This window comes from Pungitius pungitius, chromosome 18, assembly GCF_949316345.1.
Source record: "Pungitius pungitius chromosome 18, fPunPun2.1, whole genome shotgun sequence".
Lineage (NCBI taxonomy): Eukaryota > Metazoa > Chordata > Actinopteri > Perciformes > Gasterosteidae > Pungitius > Pungitius pungitius.
Window position 1 is genome coordinate 9,135,229 of NC_084917.1, and position 18,329 is coordinate 9,153,557.

Consider the following 18,329-nt stretch of genomic DNA (forward strand, 5'->3'; position numbering starts at 1 on the left):
GACTTGCCCTGATGCTGTGATAGCACTGGGAGAGACTTTCAGATATGGGACATGCTTTCTTTTTCCCTAATTTGTCTCTCGGTGCATGCTGAGGACACCTCTTTTGCTCTTGCCAGTGCTGATCACTAGCCGTCCTCCACTGGTTTTAAGAAAGGTGCAATTTGGTGCAACCCTTATCATTCTGGATAGGGTCTAACGGCGCTGATTGTGGTGTTATGAGATTGTGAGAATGAAGCTGATGTTGTTGAGTTTAAAATAGATTAAATTGATTCAGAGCCTATGAATAAAATGCTAATTGCATTAGGGATGTACTATAAAGAGCAATGGCGCCCACAGTGTCTATTCTGATGAGCAAAGAGGAGAGACACAGCGTGGCGAGGGAGGACGACCGAGTGAAGGATGCAGTGAAAGTCTCCCTCTGTTGGCATGTTCCTACTCATTCAGTCTTTCAAGCTGGTAAATGAAACACTTTCACCTTCTCTCTTCAGTCTTCGCAGGTTGCAGGTTTCTTTTTCGATAGGGGATCACATGAAAAGTGTGTACAGGCATCTGTGTTTGCGAGCATTCACACCTGGATTTCAGTGAGTTCAAATGTCTTAGTAATGTAAAATGTGTCTGGAGGAAAATAGTGCAGCGGGGTAAGTATCTCTGTTGGTACTTTCTCTCCGCTTCTTCCTCAGTTTCCACTTTTGATCATTAGAGAGTTTTGTTGAGGCTATTAAATGTATTGATCTCCAGAATGTCAAAGGGTCTTCTATAATCTGAACCACTGGAGAAGGCCGAGTCTCTGAAGGCTACACTACAGTTCATTCCAAACCATGGAATCTGTTATTAAATCTTCAAAAGGTCTTTAATTTTCAATGAAAATCAACTTAAGAATGTTCTAATATAAACTGTAATTTCCGATACGAGCCCCACCAGCTATCTTACTCTGTTCTGTTTGAAGATAATCATACAAGATATCCTTCTGAATCAAGTGTGATCATCTCATTACATTGTCCCTGATTGTTCTTTTCCTTGCCACAGAAATGAAAGTTTAAAGGGAATGTTAAATTTCATGTCAGCGTTAAGGTTTTGTGCGACAAATTCATCCTTTAACCACCCTGCAAAAGCCCTTGTTCTGAAATGATGGGCTCTGTCCACGGATGCAGGACCAGTATCCCGTGCTGATCTTTCTTACTTGTACTCGATGCAGCGATCTCAGTCACTCAGCCTGCAGTTTAGCAAATTATCCCGGTAACAAATTATTCAGCAGGTTTTTCCCTAAACTGGTCAGAGCATTTTTTTTCCTCTTCCTTTCATCACTCCCCACTTCTTCTTCTACCTCCGAACTTTTGCCGTTGCTGCTATTAGCATACTTTTAGTCAGTCGTCCTAAAGGACGGCCGACAGCAGCTGTCAAGTCGAGGCGCCAGCGAGTCCTGCATTTCATTTTTGTCAGACAGATTCTGTGTGAGTGTTTGCATGCTTGTGTTTATCCGGGGGGGAGGGGGGGGGGGGGGGGGGGGGTGGGGGTGACGGCGACGGCCAGAAGAGAGAGACGAGACTTTCATTGAACAGAGGTGTCTGGTATTCTGAACACAGGCGAGCTCCGTTGAGTGCCGACAATGATTGGTGTCCACCTACATGTTCTGCTGCAAAGGTGGAGATGGATGTCTGACACCCGCTTTAATCCAACCATTTGTTGATCTCCCCGGATCACCTGCCTTTAAAACCTGTGGGCTATGCAGAGGTACTCGATGATTGATGAAAAAGATAAATATTGTGTCAATGGAAAGAAATCTTCAGCAACAGAGTAATGTTGCCCATTTAGCATCCTAAGGTGAGAATGCCATCAACAAATCCTATTTTGCACCAAGCAGTTGGTCTTTTCAGAAGTTGTTTGTGGAGGCAGCAATGTCTGAATGCAGATGTCTCTCTCTGGCAAGCTGTTAAAGCTGCAGTCTGCATTGTGGAACAGTATTTCACCCCGTTGATGTCTGCTGCAGGCATAATGACATCAACAAATACGATCTGGATAAATTTCTCTTTGGCTGAGGTCATCAATCATGATTGATCAACATTTCTTAATTGCAGAATTTGGAGAGCGGCACTAAACACAGGAAATGCTTTATTTTGGGTGCTTCATGAGGCAGATGGATATAAAAACATTTTAAACGTAATGTTCTTTAAACACTATGGTATTTCATTGTACAACATCTACTTCTGTTTCAAGGTGTACTTTCATTTTTGCTGTGTATTATTTAAAGTTATGCTAATCCTATAAGTAGCAAAGTAAATATACACTTACCCAGCTTGTCAACAAATCCCACTTAGGGACATTTAGAAATAGTTCAGTACTCTTAGTTACTAACTAGCTGTAGGTCAGAGATTTCTACATTGGACTGACCTCATAGCTGAATATTTTTGCTTCTTCAGCATTTACATTGCAGACGAACCTCTCATCCTGCCTTCCTTTCACGGGTTCCCGAGTCATTGTCAGAGCCAAAGTGTCTTTCAGATACCTCTACATGCCTCCACAAACCCCCTCCAGATCATCGCCGTGTTTCACACACCAATACCGAAAAGCTTTTCCTACTCCCATCACTCCACTACTGATGCGCTTCCAAAATGTTTATTTCCACTATCAATGGTATTTTCCATAAAGAAAGTGATCCAGTCCCCGGTGATCTTTTGTACCTCTGAATTCGACACAACTTCCCTGCATTTGGTCTGAATGAGAGTTCGATGCTATGGTCAGCAATGTCTTACATGTCTAAATCCGCTTGTCCTGGTAGACTTCCTGCACTCTGTCAATGCTCAAAATGCATCCTCTCAGTATGTTGCAGTTCTGGTTCATTAACACCTTGTAATTTTATCAACATATTTTTTAATACAAATAAAAAAACGTAATTCCAACATCCATCAGGCATGAAAAGTAAAAAAAAAGGTAGAAAATTGCAAAGGAAAGATGAATGTTTTCCTCCCTAAATTGTCATAATATAAGTCTATGCAGTGCTGAAGGCCATTGTATTTTTACATGACCATTATCAGCAAGGGAAATTAAAACTATTCTTATCACTACTCCGTGCTGAATGGTTTTCCTTTCATTTCAGAAAAACAATTTACACTGTTTATTATTATTATACAATTGGCAGTTTTAAGCCACTTGTTTGGACTGTCTAAATCCAAACGTAATTAACCTCTCAGTCAGCAAACTCTTAGAGCTGCACTAACCAGATTACTAACAAAAGAGCAAGCTTGTTGTAAAAAAAATCCTGGCCCTGGCTTTTCAAGGGACCAATGGATACAGGGTTTTTCTGTCATATTGTCTTGTAACACTATTAATAACGAGGCTAAAGCCTTGTTACTGTGACATGCTGATACCAAAGGCTCGCAATGAGGGTACATTTGAATGTTTGTGTGGTCGTATATAAACAATAACTTAGAAGTTCTTGATAATTGTAAATTAGCATAACAAACCACCCAATGAAACCGTATAAAGCGTCTTGTGTGTCTTGCCCCACATGTTCCATATGAAAGTGCTTTCTGTAGAGATTCATAGATAGAAGTTTCAAGAGTGTGTGCAGCGGATATTGGCTTGATTTTAATGCTGTGTTAGCTGAGGGCCGTGCTGTCACTGAAAGAGGAAATATTTTTGTATGGAAAAAAGATTCACATGAAAAACCTTGCAAAGGGTGGGGAAGAAATCATTTAAGTCGTTAAGTAGCAATTCATGGGGTTAATATTCATACTTTCAGTACCACACACACACAAATTATTCCATTATGTCTGCCTTCACGCTTCCACAGCTCAACCACCCACCCCTCACCATAGCTAGAGGCACGATGCCACCCAGGTCCTGCGGTGCCAGGCGGATGAGGGTCGGCACCTCGCTGGTCAGGGTCCGGGTTAGCGGGTACTCCACCTGCCACGTCACTTCTCTCCCCCCCTGAGTCATCATCAGCCCGTTCACCTCCAGGTCCACCTGCAGGACTCGCTGGTAGCCCGGAGCCTCGGCCCTGCACACGGGAACAGAGACACGTGTCAGCAGCGGTCGGCAATGGAAACAAACGGAAATACGGTGGGCGTCAAAAAGAACGAGATAGCAGGGAAAAGACAATGGAAAGGAAGGAGAGGAAGACATCAAAAGGATGGCGACATGAGGATGTGAGAAGAGAAGATGATGAATAGAGGATGAATAGTAAACATGAAATAGGAAGCATGTATAAGATGGTCAAAAGAGAGAAAAAACAGACAGGATCAGCTGTGCATTTTAATCAGGTTTCACAATGTAGAAGATGGTTCTGATGTATTACATGAAGGTGCTGCAAAGGGATATACTACTTCTTTTTTTAAGGATCATCTCACGGTCTGATATGAAACTAATCGCTAAAGAGATTCATTCTTACATCCACATAGGACTATGTTGTTGAAAACAGAAAAAAGGAAAATAAGCAATTTATTAGAATTCATTTTTTCCTCCTGCAACACTCAGCTTCTCTTGCAGAGATTGTCATGACCGAGCCAATCCTTTTCTTGCCGCTGATAGAGATGCAAACAAAGCAACAACAAAAAAATGCAATGAATACCAAATAAAAAGTCCTCTAAACTTGTTTGATTTGCTGAGCGCTCGGTTTGATCAAGCTGGTGCCTCTCCCCCCAGGTGCTCTGTGTCACAGGCAGAACCCAATGCAACACCTCCACCCAACAACCGCGCACCGTGGAATACAATTTGCACTTGGTGATCTGAAAGAAGCTTTAACAGGCATGTTGTGTAACTGTACTTCCATGGCATCAAAAACAAAAGGAAATTCAGGAGGGGATTATATGAATATGTTTGGGCTTTAGTATGAAGTTATGTTTAATGTATACCAACTTATTTCTGTCCTGAGCCACATGTTGTTTAGTTTTTACACAATTAAATCCAGCCTGGAGAGAGCACAAACTGAACACCAGGAGGGGAGGGGGGGGGGGGGGGGGGGGGGTAAGATCCAAGGTTTTCCTTGAACACATTTTGGACAACCCTCTATTTAAAACTCCCCCTTATGTGTTCACACTTCAGACGCTAGCCTCACTTCAAAGTGCCGATTTAAGGACCCTCTCTGGAAGAAAAATATAAGGGAAAACCCTAAATCAGTGTGGATAAAAAACTGCTTTAATAGCAGTTCTGGGTCAGGCAAAAAAAATGCAACGCTTTTGCGCTTTAGTGCGTAATGTTCTGAATTATAATAAATATGTTACACAATGCCAATGAGAAGCTTTAGGACGGGGCGTCCGGAGGTTAAAGAATTACAGACCGATACAGGTACATGGTGGTTATTTGTAATAAGTCTTTCTGTGACTCTCCACCTTCACCTAAAGAACGTCCATAACTTTTCTGTCACATTAAATCAACTCAAACTACAAGATCAAGGTGGTGGGAGTCAATACTTCTTGTTATTCTAACGAATCTTATGAGGCGAATAATTAATTACTCCAACGAAAAAATAGCTTAATCTTGTGTGCCGTTGTAGCATCATTATGGTAAAAAAAGAAGAAAAAAAACAGTAACACCCCGCTCAATTCAACGTGTTGACTCGTTCTGATAAACAGACGTCCTGCTGACATGTGTACTTAGTTAAGCACCACACTTGTATGCGTCTGTGGCTGAGACGGCCCCGAACTAATGCAGGTTTGAACAGTGCTTGTTAAATACTGTATATTAGATAATGCCAACACCACCCCTCAATGCTTATTGGCCAACGTGGCAAAAGATGAATCTGGATGTACTGTATATTTACAGTGTGTATATCCTGCGTGTACATGTTTTTGTGTAGATGGAACATTTCTGCAAACTCTCAACACCCTCCCTCTACATTACATTATGCACCAACAATCCCATTAATGTATAAATCATTTTCAAATGTAGTAGTTCTATATTTACGCTGTAGAAATATCCAAATCAAAACCATGAGAGGGGATCTATCAAATAGTGAAAATCAAAAGCATTGCCAAATATTCCTGCAAAATGAGATGCAGTAAACCAAGAATAACATGAAATAACGGACACACAAGGAACATTATGTTCACTCTGTTTTCAACCATGTTTTCATGTGGGGGGCCGTTTACAAATTTGCAGTCAAATTTGTTGCTCTCTGATATGCATTTCCTTTTTATCAGAGGAAAACTTCAAAAGCAAAACGGTAGAGCAGCTGGAAGCAAACATCTCCCACAACCCATATGAATGATGCTTGTTGGTTAATGGCGCTTGCTGACATCCAACATCTTTCCAATTCCAATTAAATACATTTTACAGAAATGATGGATACTACGGAGCCACACAGGGACATTCTCTGCTGCCTGACAATCCGCTGGGCTCCGAAGTAGTGACGGCAGTGATTATTATCTGGTTTACGCTTATGGTGAACAATTACAGCCAAATCAATTGCTGTACAGTGGAGCCGCGGGCAATCAGAGCTTTAGTGCTGCATCCTGCAATACAACTCCCTGTGACTCCCTATTTCATTATTTTTGTTTTTTTTGTTGTGTCACTCCTTTGTCACTGTTCTTTTTTCCATCTCCTTTCCGCCCCGCCCAGCCCTCTCATACGTTGCACCCAATAGATGGCAGTTCTACCTCTCTCCCCCACCCCTTTTTAAACCAGCGTGTGTTAAGAGATGATGAATGTCTGCAACCCTCTGGTCCGAGAGGTCGGCTTTTCTTCCCGTCTACGCCTCATTAGTAATAGAACTGCAACGCGGGCGCTTTTTCTCTGCGAGATCACCACACAATTCAACGGTGACTATTACTTAACTGGACTCTGAGAAGGAGACAAAGCGGCAAGCGGGAGCAGGGTTGAAGTCACCTGCTGCAACTGAACGCAAAATTAGTCCTGGGATCAAAGAAGTGACTCTCCCGCCCCGGCGCATAAAAGCGGACACTGACAATGCGGCGCTATCGCGGCGGGTTTGTTGTGGGGCAATGAGGTGGAAAATTGGTCATGTCTTTTTGACGAGGCTTATGAGGTATCTCCATTTGTGAGGCCTATTGTTGGCTTTGAAAGCACGAAAAGGGAAGAAGGTGAAATAATTCCCTCTGAGGAAAATGCAAGCAGACTTTGAATTCGGTGTGATCCCTTTCAAACCCGCCCCTGTAGTAACAAAGTGGCTCTGAGCGATGAGAAGCGGAGTAACCGCGAAGAAATATGACAAGGGAAAAAAAAAAACCCGCTTTTGTTCAGAAACAGGGTGAAAGTGAAAGTGGAACCAGGCAACACAAAGGCCCTGTTAAACATACAGCCATGTTTTCCGCTTTCAGTCTCTAACACCTCGGTGGGTATCTGGCTCTTAGTAAAGGCAGAAAAAGGAAAGAGTGTGCTGTCTCCTTTGGAGACCCGAGGGGTTTCCTTTCATGCATAGCGGTGATTTGGTTAGCACTGACAACAATGATACATCAAAGACCCGAATCTATTTCAACACCGTGAATCGACAGCGAGTCCAACAGCACAGGGAGAGACGCTTTGTGTGTCTGCGCAGTCTCATGTGCTCACATTCTCTAGAACCTCAAACAGCTCAATTCAGGTAAAAAGGGGTTTTGTTCGCGTTTAATAATGGGATCCGGAAGACATCGGGATTCACTTCCCGGGCAGCAACCAGTGTCGAGGACACGCTGTACATAAGCTGCACATGATCGCGCCTTTTAGTCTGGTCACAGTTCTGCGCTGTATTTTCCTGCCAATGAGATCCAGTTTGATTGATTTGCGCAGGCTTTGTGCACGCGACCTTGTGCACACACACACACACACACACACACACACTCGGCTTTCAGTGTTTGTTTGGTCTCCGGGTCGGACAAATAAGGGAGGAGGACATCTGCGAGAAAAGTGGCTTCCAAGAAAGCTGCGTTATGACGCATGGCACAGACTGCTGCCAACTCATTTTGCTCCTTCTACATTACGCGCTTATTGACGCCGTTAATCTAAACGCAGATGGTATGTTGGCTGTAGCCAGTTGACGTCTGCCCTTGGAAATCTTGATATTTTAAAATAAATTCAGTTTGTTGGCTGCAAGAGGATTTCAAATGTCAGCAAACAATGCAGTCAAAGGGAGTCTTCTTGTACTTGCTCATCTTGTCCAAAAATATACCCAGAGAAAGCATTTAATCACAGGCTGGAGATTTTTTTTGGGGGGGGAGGCTTTGGGTTTTCAAATTGTCACAGATTCTGGTAATTTAATTTAATTTGAACTAGAAGGCTTTTTGGGGAAGACCGGTTGGCAAAAGCAAAATGTAAACCTGTGGAGAAATAGTAGGTAAAGTATGTATGGCAGAATAGTAATAGTGGGCAGTAAGTGAATCCTGGCATGCGGGATTAGCAGCAATTGAGGACAGTGGACGGCATTGAGCGGTTATTTCTCCATGTTTTATGGCAAAAATTCAACATGTTTGCGCTAATAGTTATTAAAGCTTTTCTCGAGAAAGGAAAACGGCTTACTGCCTTGCTAATAGTCAATTCAGCAACAACAATATTAAAAGGAACTTGGGTTTGTCGGAACTCAAACAGAAATGTGAAAGTGTGCACTAATTTCCTGGAGCTCCAGCTTCAACCATAATTTGCAAGATTTAAAGATGATTATGCATTTCTTTTTAATTCCTCTAACTTTGTACAAACTCGTATCTCATTTCCCTTTCCACCAGTCTTAATGCAGCACTTGGTTGATTAACTATTTAATAACTGCTTCATGTCAGCGGGGCTCGGCGCAAATGTCACTAAATAACTTCCAAACGTGTTGAGCTATTCCAGAGAAGATGTTTTATTGAGATTTAACTACTTTTCTTTCTTGCTCTCGGAGTGTGTGATGACGCGGATGATTGACTTGTGCAGCTGTTTTGATTATTTGTAGTTCGCTTACCCTCCAGCTGTGCTGTGAGTATCTGGAGTCTGATGTCTCTCAAACAAATAGAATTTGTTTCAAAGAGCTCACGGGGAATCGGATGAAATCCTTTGTCAGCAGGAGCTCAATCTTCCGTCTTAATACGCTCTGGTCATGAAGGTCTCCGCACATTAACAGTGGAGAATACCTGTGACTTCTGTAGTTCCTCCCCAGTGTGTGCGTAATGAGGTAATTTAGCCTGACGTAGGCTAGTTGGGGGGTCAATGGAGTATAATGATTAATACATTAGAACCGCTGGAGCAGAAACCATATTTTACGCGTGGGCATCCCAGGGGAGTCCTGGCTCCTCTAATGAGTTTCACCAGCTCAGGTCCAACATCTCTCCCCGATGATGCTAATGAGATCCTATCGAAATCAGCGCAACTCCCTTCTCCATCACATCGCACCGATGAACAGCCGCCCTGAGATGCAACTGAATGTGCTAGTTTGGAGAAGGCTGTTACAGACGAGTTATATTGGTCCGCTGGGGAGCTCTGAGGCTTCCGGGGGTTGATGAAGCGGAAAGGAGTGGGAGAGCGAGAGAGAGAGAGTGAGAGAGAGACGCAGAATAAAACTAAATGTGCAAAGAGTTTTCAAAATTGTGTGTGACTCGTCATTAATTATTCATCGCGAAAACGACCGAGACGTGGAGAATTTGTCCCAGAAGAGCGCTCAGTGAGCCGCGTCGCCGTTGTCAGTAATGCGTGTGTGGCGCTCATAGATCACTTGCACTAACTTGCTAACCTTGTGCTGTCTGCGGTGGACGGGGTGGCTCTCCATCCTGGGGTGCCCCGTTTCATCCGTGTGAACTGGATGCGTTTATGGAGCCACAAACGTTGACATATGTGACGGACAGATAATGATGGAGATCATGAAAAGGAAACCCGACAAGAGGCAAATCAAATGTAAAAATAACCACTTTATATATGGCAGAGTATTCCCCCAGGATCTATCAACCCTGCGACGTCAGCACTGGTCCTGTCGGTGCAGATTAGCTTGCGTTCGCATCAGGCCAAAGGGGAAATAAAATAAACATTGCATTTATTCTACTAAATTGCACTTTTTTTTCTTTTTTAATATTTTTATTTTTCTGGAATAACCCCACTTCTTCTGTTTGTTTTGTTGCTGCTGCACATGACCCGTTCCGACTGCCTAATAGTTTATTTCTTCTTATTTTTCTTTGCCATATTTTCCCTATATTCCTGTCAAACGGTGTGTGAAATGGGAGGATTCGGGCGTCCTGCTTGAAACGGATGCGGTTCGAAGCGTCAACCAATCAAAAGGCAGCGTCGCCACTCTGCCCCGAATTGGAGCACAAGCCAATCAGAGCCTAAAAAGGGGGCCAACGAAACGCAGACAAATGGAAAATTAGAAAAAGTGGAGAAAAACTCCACGGAGAGCTCATCTTCCAAGAGTGGCCAGAAAGTGAGAATTCTCAAAATGTAAAACTCAAACCTCACTGGCAAGTGAAGTGTTTTCCTCAAGCTTATCCTGAAAATATGAAATAGTTAATACTGAACACAACAGTTTCACTATCTAAAAGATACCCTGTGTTGGCCCATCCATCACTTTTGTTGAGACTGAAACGCCTGAAGAACAGTTTGACGGATTGTTATGACGTTTTGTATAGAGCGGGTATTCATAGTGCCAAAAGGATCAATCCTGCTGGCTTAGGTGAGTTTTCCCATCAACACCTGCAGGATACAGCTTAAATGTATTTCTTGAAATATCTCAATCTAGTACAGATGGATTGGTTTACACTCGCATTGAATCCTTAGGAGGAACTGTGAGAAATTTAGGGGATCCCATAACTTTTCCTGCTCCTTTTGTCATCCGGTGCCATTTTAGGTTTCTCCAGCATTTTGGTTGATTATCAATCGTCTGCTTACGGACATCTTCAGTGTCATCAGTTTTGCAAACACCTCAAAATAAGATGGTAAACCTAAAATCTTAAATCCGTCACGACGGAACGTTATTGAAGCATTAAAATGGTGGCAATAACTCCTGGTAATAGGCGAGTAACATTTGAAATCGGTAGCCAAACTAACCTCCTCTGATTTTAGATCTACCGTAAACTATAATGAGACACATGTTGCCTGCCAGCGAACCAGTGAGATTAATCCATGGGGCTGTTAGTAGAACCAGGCCAAAACGGGGATATTTTTTTTTTTAACATCCCTCATATGGTCTCATTGATGTGCTGTTAATGTCACGGTTTGGTTCTGCTTCCTGTTTTATTTTGTAGTTTCTTGTGTCCCTGGGTTAGCTTCACTTCCTGCCTTGTCCTGTGATTGCCTGATTGTTTCCACCTGTGTCCAATCACCTGCACCTCCCTAGTGTATTTAAGCCCTGTGTGTCTGTGGTCCCCTGTCACGTCATTGTCAAGCCAACTGGTCGTTGGTGCACGTCTTTCTGCTTTGTTTCGGAATAAAGAGCACCTTTTGGAAACTTTGAAGACCCTGCTTTTGAGTCCCGCCTCCGACCTGCACCAGCAGCACCGTCCCTGACAGTTAAGGTATGCATAAGTTTGAAATAAGGCCGTTTATAAAATACAGTCAGGGAATACAACGACTAGTTTGTATTTTTTTATAAATGCTCCAAAAATAAAAACGAGCGCAGCCTAAAAACTCCCTTTTGAACATAAGTGTTTACTCCTACCTCTGAGTCAGCTACACTGAGGTGCGTGAATATTTGAGGGGAAGGGGAACTTGTTTTGCTTACGGTTTCTCTGGATTCATAATATCTCAAAAGAGTGGATTCATTGACGATGGCCCCCACAGCGTAGTCACCTGGCACCACCATAACCTTTTATCGCGTGGTCTCCAAACTGCTCTGGAGGGCCGGCTGGTGGTTACGAGCCATGCAGGCTCCAGACAGTGATTACCGTACAACCCAATCCGTCAGTGTGTTAACAGTATCTACCATCACTGTATTGATTTCCGTGAGCTGTGGGAGTGTTAGTAAAATTCTCCAGTGGGCGACGGGGCTCATCCTCTTATCCTGGTCAAGAAGATCAACTATGTGTGACTGGCTCATCTCCCCCTTTGGAGTTTTAACTCTCCACCAGGGAGGACACTTATTCCTGCCCTTGTTTTTCCGATATCTAAACAAAGATGACAAGGGATTAGATCAGGTTTGTTTGTATTATTTGCCTCTCATTTGCTGGCTGCCACTGTTGGATGTCGTGATGAGCACGGTTTTAGGCTTTGTGTACCGCACCAGAGTTGCGCCTACTGTTTTTCTGTCGACCGGAAAAATGGGAGTCAACCAAGTGCCAGCCACATAAAGTTCTATATTTTGAGAGTTTTTAACTTCTGACTCCGGAAATCCTTTTGAAAAAACGTAAGATGGTGGTTCCACTGTGCCGTTACTCTTCATTATTAATTTAGGACTTTTCAGTTTATCCAATTGCCAGGGGGCTGTAATGGTAAAAAAAAATTATTAGAGGATCAGGTCAAATTTGGTGACTACAGGCTGGCAAGCAGCAACAGCCATGACTGAATGGCAGAGCTAATGAGATGCAGATCCTCTTGTTCCCTCTAGCTGTGGGCCTCAAAGTGTGACAACAGATAGATTAGGGTCAAAATTATAGTGAAAATAATTGCTCTAAAGTGTGCATGTTGTGCACTGACACTATATCGATGTTTTCAAATGACACATTTTTCGCTTTTTGCACCATCTGATTTTTTTAAATATGGGCTACAGACCTTGAAAGCAAAACCTTTGTATAAAAACCCTGTTTTTAAGGCTCAATCACAGCTTCTTTGGGACTTGCAAGTACATGACATGAGCTTTCATTTTGATAGCAGTGAGTCTAAAGCCTTGAGAAAATAATTTCCTTAATAGTAAAATGTATGAATAAAGTTACTGATCTTGAGCCACAATAGACCTCTGGCTATGAAGTGCTTTTTGTATTTGAAAATTCAAATGATTGTATAGAAATAGATTTTTATTATTTTTTTGCTAGCCTGATTTCCTATGGACGCCTTTGCTGCAGTGCTGTCAAGCCTTTCTCTGCCTCTCCACTTCTAATGAGGTCTCCACTTGTCTCTCCTTGGAGTTGATTCAGATTCTTTCACTGTGGGTTATTTTATGACGATGGGTTAGGGTAAGATCTTTTTACTCTGGTTAAGTTACCGTTACTGTCTTAGTGGGGGGTTTAGCGTATTATTTTGCTACATTTTGGATCATTAAAATAGTTTAATAAAGATATGAGCATGGCTTGGATTTACAGGCCAATTTAAATGTTGCATCGTCTGGTTATTATCTACAGGTTTTTACACCATCGTTTCATCAGTGATGCCAGCCTGCAAGTTTCTGCAATATTTTCTCTCTGCCTACAAATAGATATGAAAACGGGGAAGAAAGCTGCATGCATTCGAACACCCCCCACACACCTAAATAAACAAACGGCTCCTTGGTTCAGTTTATTAGATTGGTGTGTCTGGACAAGGTTAATACAAATTCTTGCCCTTCTGTGACCTCTTGCTGACCTGGACCCTTGCCTCTGCTCGCTTGCCTCATTAATCTGTCAAGTAAATAGAAACCTCTCCTCCTTGCCTTCTGGAAGGGGAGGGGGACAAGCCGCTCCTTATTTTGCTGTCCTGTACTTTTCTCTTGATTCTTTAAAAAAAAAAAAAAAAAAAAAATGTTATCAACACAATACTTCTCGCCCACACACAGACATACCTACGCAAACAGAACTCTGAGTTTAGATTGATTATTCCCATTAAAAAACTGAATACATGGAGGCCAAACTGTATTTAGTCGCCAAGATAAAACAAGCCTATTTAGCTATTGGATACAGTGTGACTTTGTGCATTAGTCTCTGTTACGGTTGTAAATAACAAGTAAAGATTTGGGACTGAAATGTCCCAGAGAGCCTGGAGGGACGCCTTTTGTATTGCTTGTATCATACAGCTGGCATAAGTATTACGAATCAATAACAGAATTCAATGCAATACCACAAATACAATACGATACTGGTATTTTTATCTGAATAAAACATCTCTATGGTTTCCCTTTTTACCGGCTTATTCCTGCCAAGCTTTTTGAACTCTTAACAAATGGCACAAACATTACTATTATCCTGCAGCAAGGGTTTTATGAAAACTACATGGTGTCATCACAGCATTGATTATACATAACTATATAACTTAGCCAAAGTGTTTTCACTTCTGGCATCTTTTTTTCCCAAAAGGCAGGGGACGGTCTGCCAGAACTTGTGCACGTGAAGCCATGACTCCCCATAATACATCCTACATAATTTGTGATTAGCTGAATATTAAAATGTTACCAGATATATTTTCTTTTAATTCATCGACTTAATATGCGCAATGCTGCAATCTGAGCAGCATGATTACATTTTCTCTGAATGTTAATGTGCTGGAAATCCTTTGTTTTTGCAGTACCTCAAAAATACGACATCACCCTCAAAGTGTGCTCTAAAGCAGTAACAAGAGGCAGCCGATGATTTATTAGAAGATGAAGTGGATCAGAGGGTTTGAGCTGAGGGTTCCAAGGCCACTAGGCCTGCCTTATCAAACACAACCAGGCTCCATGGCCAATCTCCAAACTGTGTGCATCTCCACCAGTGCTGGCACTGCAATACAAGTTTGAGGAACCACAGAACTGTGAGACTTGGCCTCTATACCTCTTTACAACATGGCAAGACTATTTTATAAATGTAGCCACTGAACACAACAACACAATAACCGACTGACATAATCAATATCCAAAGATTTTAACCCCTGGTCGATTTCCAGTGGCATTAACTCTTATGACTAAAGAACAGAGGCGAGGGATCCAGCATGTTTTACCTCATCCAGGTCAGGGATATGATACAATCCACTGAACATATATCTGATGCATGCTGTAAAGAGGGAAGGCTGCATGGAGGAAAAGGGAATCTGTATCGTTGAGTAGGAGGATGTGGAATGAATCATATTTCATCTTTGGCATTATGTTAATTTTGATATCGGTTAATGACGACAGGTTGGAAGGAATAAATATGACTTGTGTTTTCGTTTGGATCATGTCTGAGTATAAAATAAGAGCTTCTATGTATCATTTATGGTTGCATAAAGCGTGAGGAGGCGTAGCAACACATGGACTCGCATGCCAATCATGCAAATTAAATTATTCAAGATCAATGTTGCCAATCCATCTAGTAATCACACAGTTGCCTGCCGTGGACGGCTGAGGAAATCTTTTTTAATTTAAGGGAGACAGTGAGATGGGAGCATTCCAGCGATGCATTAGTGGCCCTCCGGGGAAACAAAGGAAAATAAGATGTCTGGATGATTGCTTGAAAGGATTACGATACGTGTTCTAATATTTTTTCATATAAAATTGTATGCAACCACCTGTACCTGTTGTTGTGATAACAAAACATTGAAGAAAACTGCAGTTCACAAACACACTAATTAGACCACCCGGGAGCGTGATGGCTCCATCACCTTATCCATCATCTACAACATTGTACTTTCAAAAGACCATTCAGACGTTCAAGAACACACTGGAAAGTACACGCACCCACAACCAGGCACGCACGCGCACACACACACACACACACACAATATCTGTATTCTGTCTGCTAGAGCTTTGAACCACTGTTAATTAAACAGATTACAACACAGAGCTAATCAAAACTGCCACCCTCTTCAAGGCCCAAACTAACGGTAGTCTATTCTTTCATTTCACTTAATCAAATACATACAAATAAGTGCACGTGTGCGTGCACACAGATTCCCCCAACAGGCATGTCATTAACATCCGTAGTTCTACACATGGAGAGTTCCTCTATTGGAATCAGATTGCACTGAAGGGACCCTTTGATTTAACTGCGGTTTAAAATGCAGTGCCACTGGTCCGGCTCGGTCCGGCCATTGATTGCGTGTTCATTCACCGTCTGGGTTCAGCTCGGCGCAATCAGAAAGAACAGCACGAGGCCGTCGGACCTCACCCTGTGAACCAAAGAGGACTGAATATCGAACCGCTGTCCTGTTCCATCTTCACTCATCATCATTCTGTCAATTATTCCACGACTCTCCGGCATGGAGTGTTGTTTATAGACTCATATTCTCTGACCCTAAACAATGCACATGTGCATGTGCTCACAGTTGAGGGGGTGTAGTCAAATGTCCGCACGGAGTGAACAAATCAGCGCTTATTCAAAACGACACATGTGTACGTGTTCATGCTTAGGCTGTGAATCTGTGGCCTAATTTGATAAATTCACACATTAGACGCGCAGCTGACATGTGCAACGTATTCACAGTATCCAATGCAGGATGACACTTTTGCTCATGATAAAAAAAGTCATATCTGAATAACACAATTCTACTATTTTCTAAAGACACGTTTTCCATAAGAGAAGTCACATAATAACTGTCTAGCATTTCATATGAAGGCCGGAAAAACTGAGGGCAACCATTCATTGTAATGGTAAGAAGACGTGATGAAAGCAGGAGAATATTGCACCCCATACAAGGCCTCCAGCTATTATTACCATATTGCGACAACAATCAATCAAATCGGGTTAAAATGTACATTCAGATTCAGAGCTACTCAGAAATGTATAATGGAATCATGAATACAGCACAGCTTTTATATGCAGCACAGAGTGGACTGTTCACACTCCTGAGGCCCAAGGTAACCTTATGTCTAATTGAATACAGAATGCAATGTAGGACCCAACACCCCTCCATGTATTAATTCATCCATGTTCAAAAAACCTAATCTGGTTTGATAACAATGTTTTAATTTTCCAATTTAACTGGACAACATGGTTGAAATAAGCCATATATCAATACAAAAATTCCACATTCCAGTATGGAACAAATGATCCAAATAACTTTAATTTGCTTTAATAGTGCATGATGTTGTTGCAAATACAAGAGTCACAAGAAATGAAATGAGGACAGGGACGAGACAAGTGGAATAACTGTTTTTATGCAAAGCAGCGTTTTCCCAACTGTGGGCGAAAAACAAACTGTTGAAGGACTTTAGCTGCAATTAAAGATTCTGAATTAGGAAACTAGTATCTACTTTTAAATTTAGTATCTTTATTCAGAGATAATTAATTCAGAGACTGTTTAACAGTTTAAAAGAGCAGAAAACTTGTTCAAAATTCATCCCTACAGGAGAGGACACTGCAGGAGCTAATAAGATGCAACTTGGACACTAAGTGAAGAAAAAAATCATTTAGTACCAGGATCTATTCATCATTTTTGCAAACCGAGCTCTGTGCCTTATGATGGTATTATTAGCCTGATAATTAGAGGAGGTGAAGAGAATCTGTGGCATATTGTTAGAGTAGTAGCAGCAGCAGTGTAGCATGCTTGCTGCAGCCCCTAATGTACTTGGAAGGAGACTTCAGGTTCTTTGCAGAGAATACAACTTTGAAGATGGTGATAAGCAAATGTTTTTTTTTGTTTTTTTGGGATGCTTTGAAGACCACCACAGCCAGGTTTTGAGAAACCTATTTGCATGATACAGATTTGCATAAAGAGGTAACAGACAATGGACCTCAATTTGGTTAATAAGAAAAGTGATCAAGGAAGTTGTTACGAACACGCAGAGCATTAATGTCCGCGTAAATGTTCACGGTGAACCATTCACCATCAATCATGTTGACTCGCCGCAAAGCTAAAGCCCACAGCCTGCCCCGATCACTGATCACTATGACAGATGAGATGCGCTGCACTGGAAGGAAGGTTTGCATGGATGCTCATCATCAGAAGTTTTAACAAACAATAATCTTTATGGACTATTTAAATGGGAATTGTGGCTTTCTTCTTCCCCTGGAACACTGCACAGTATGCTAATCACGTCAAGCTCAACCAAGCTGGGGGTTTCCATTCCCCTCATGAATGCTTGCTTACCCTGTTTCACACACTCTCAGAGGCTCATGTCACCTCCCTCAGCAGATGGCTGGGGCAAACGCAGAATGACAGGCCTCAATTTCACAGATGCTTAAAATATGACTTCACTAACATGCCAGAGAACAATTTGAATCTTTAACCTATTTTCTCACCGGGGCTTCCACGGTGAGGAAGAGTTTCCTCCTCACAGGCTCGACACACCTCCACTTTTCACGCAACCTCCGTGCGAGATTTGTTCCCTAAAGCCAAACCCTACAATACAATAGTCACTGCGGCTGGAATAAGTGGAAACGTGACAACGGGCCGGGGTAAAAAAGAAGAAAAAAAAAAGATCCCTTTTATCCTGCCTGTTGTCACGGAGAACTCCAGTACCGTCTTCAGATGGCACCACTAAGAGCTTTGGTTTTCTAGGCTTGCGTCATTGAAGGTGTTGTAAGGCTGTCTCGTCAGTCTTTTGGAGCAGGGCTTACTCCCACTCTGTCACAGCGGGACGCCTCTCTGGTGCAACAGCAGACGAGTCGAATGTGGTGGCACGTTCCAATGATCACGTGGGC

The 18,329-nt window shown here is 42.3% G+C and overlaps 1 protein-coding gene across 1 annotated transcript in view; it reads right to left on the reverse strand.

Annotated features, from left to right (window-relative positions):
• The window catches only part of si:dkey-112m2.1 (transmembrane protein 132C), a 103,960-nt gene that overhangs the window by 23,018 nt on the left and 62,613 nt on the right, over positions 1–18,329 (reverse strand). The window contains exon 5 of the mRNA XM_037485027.2: positions 3,811–4,000. Within this exon, the coding sequence (XP_037340924.2) occupies positions 3,811–4,000 (190 nt within the window). The remainder of the gene's footprint in view (positions 1–3,810; positions 4,001–18,329) is intronic.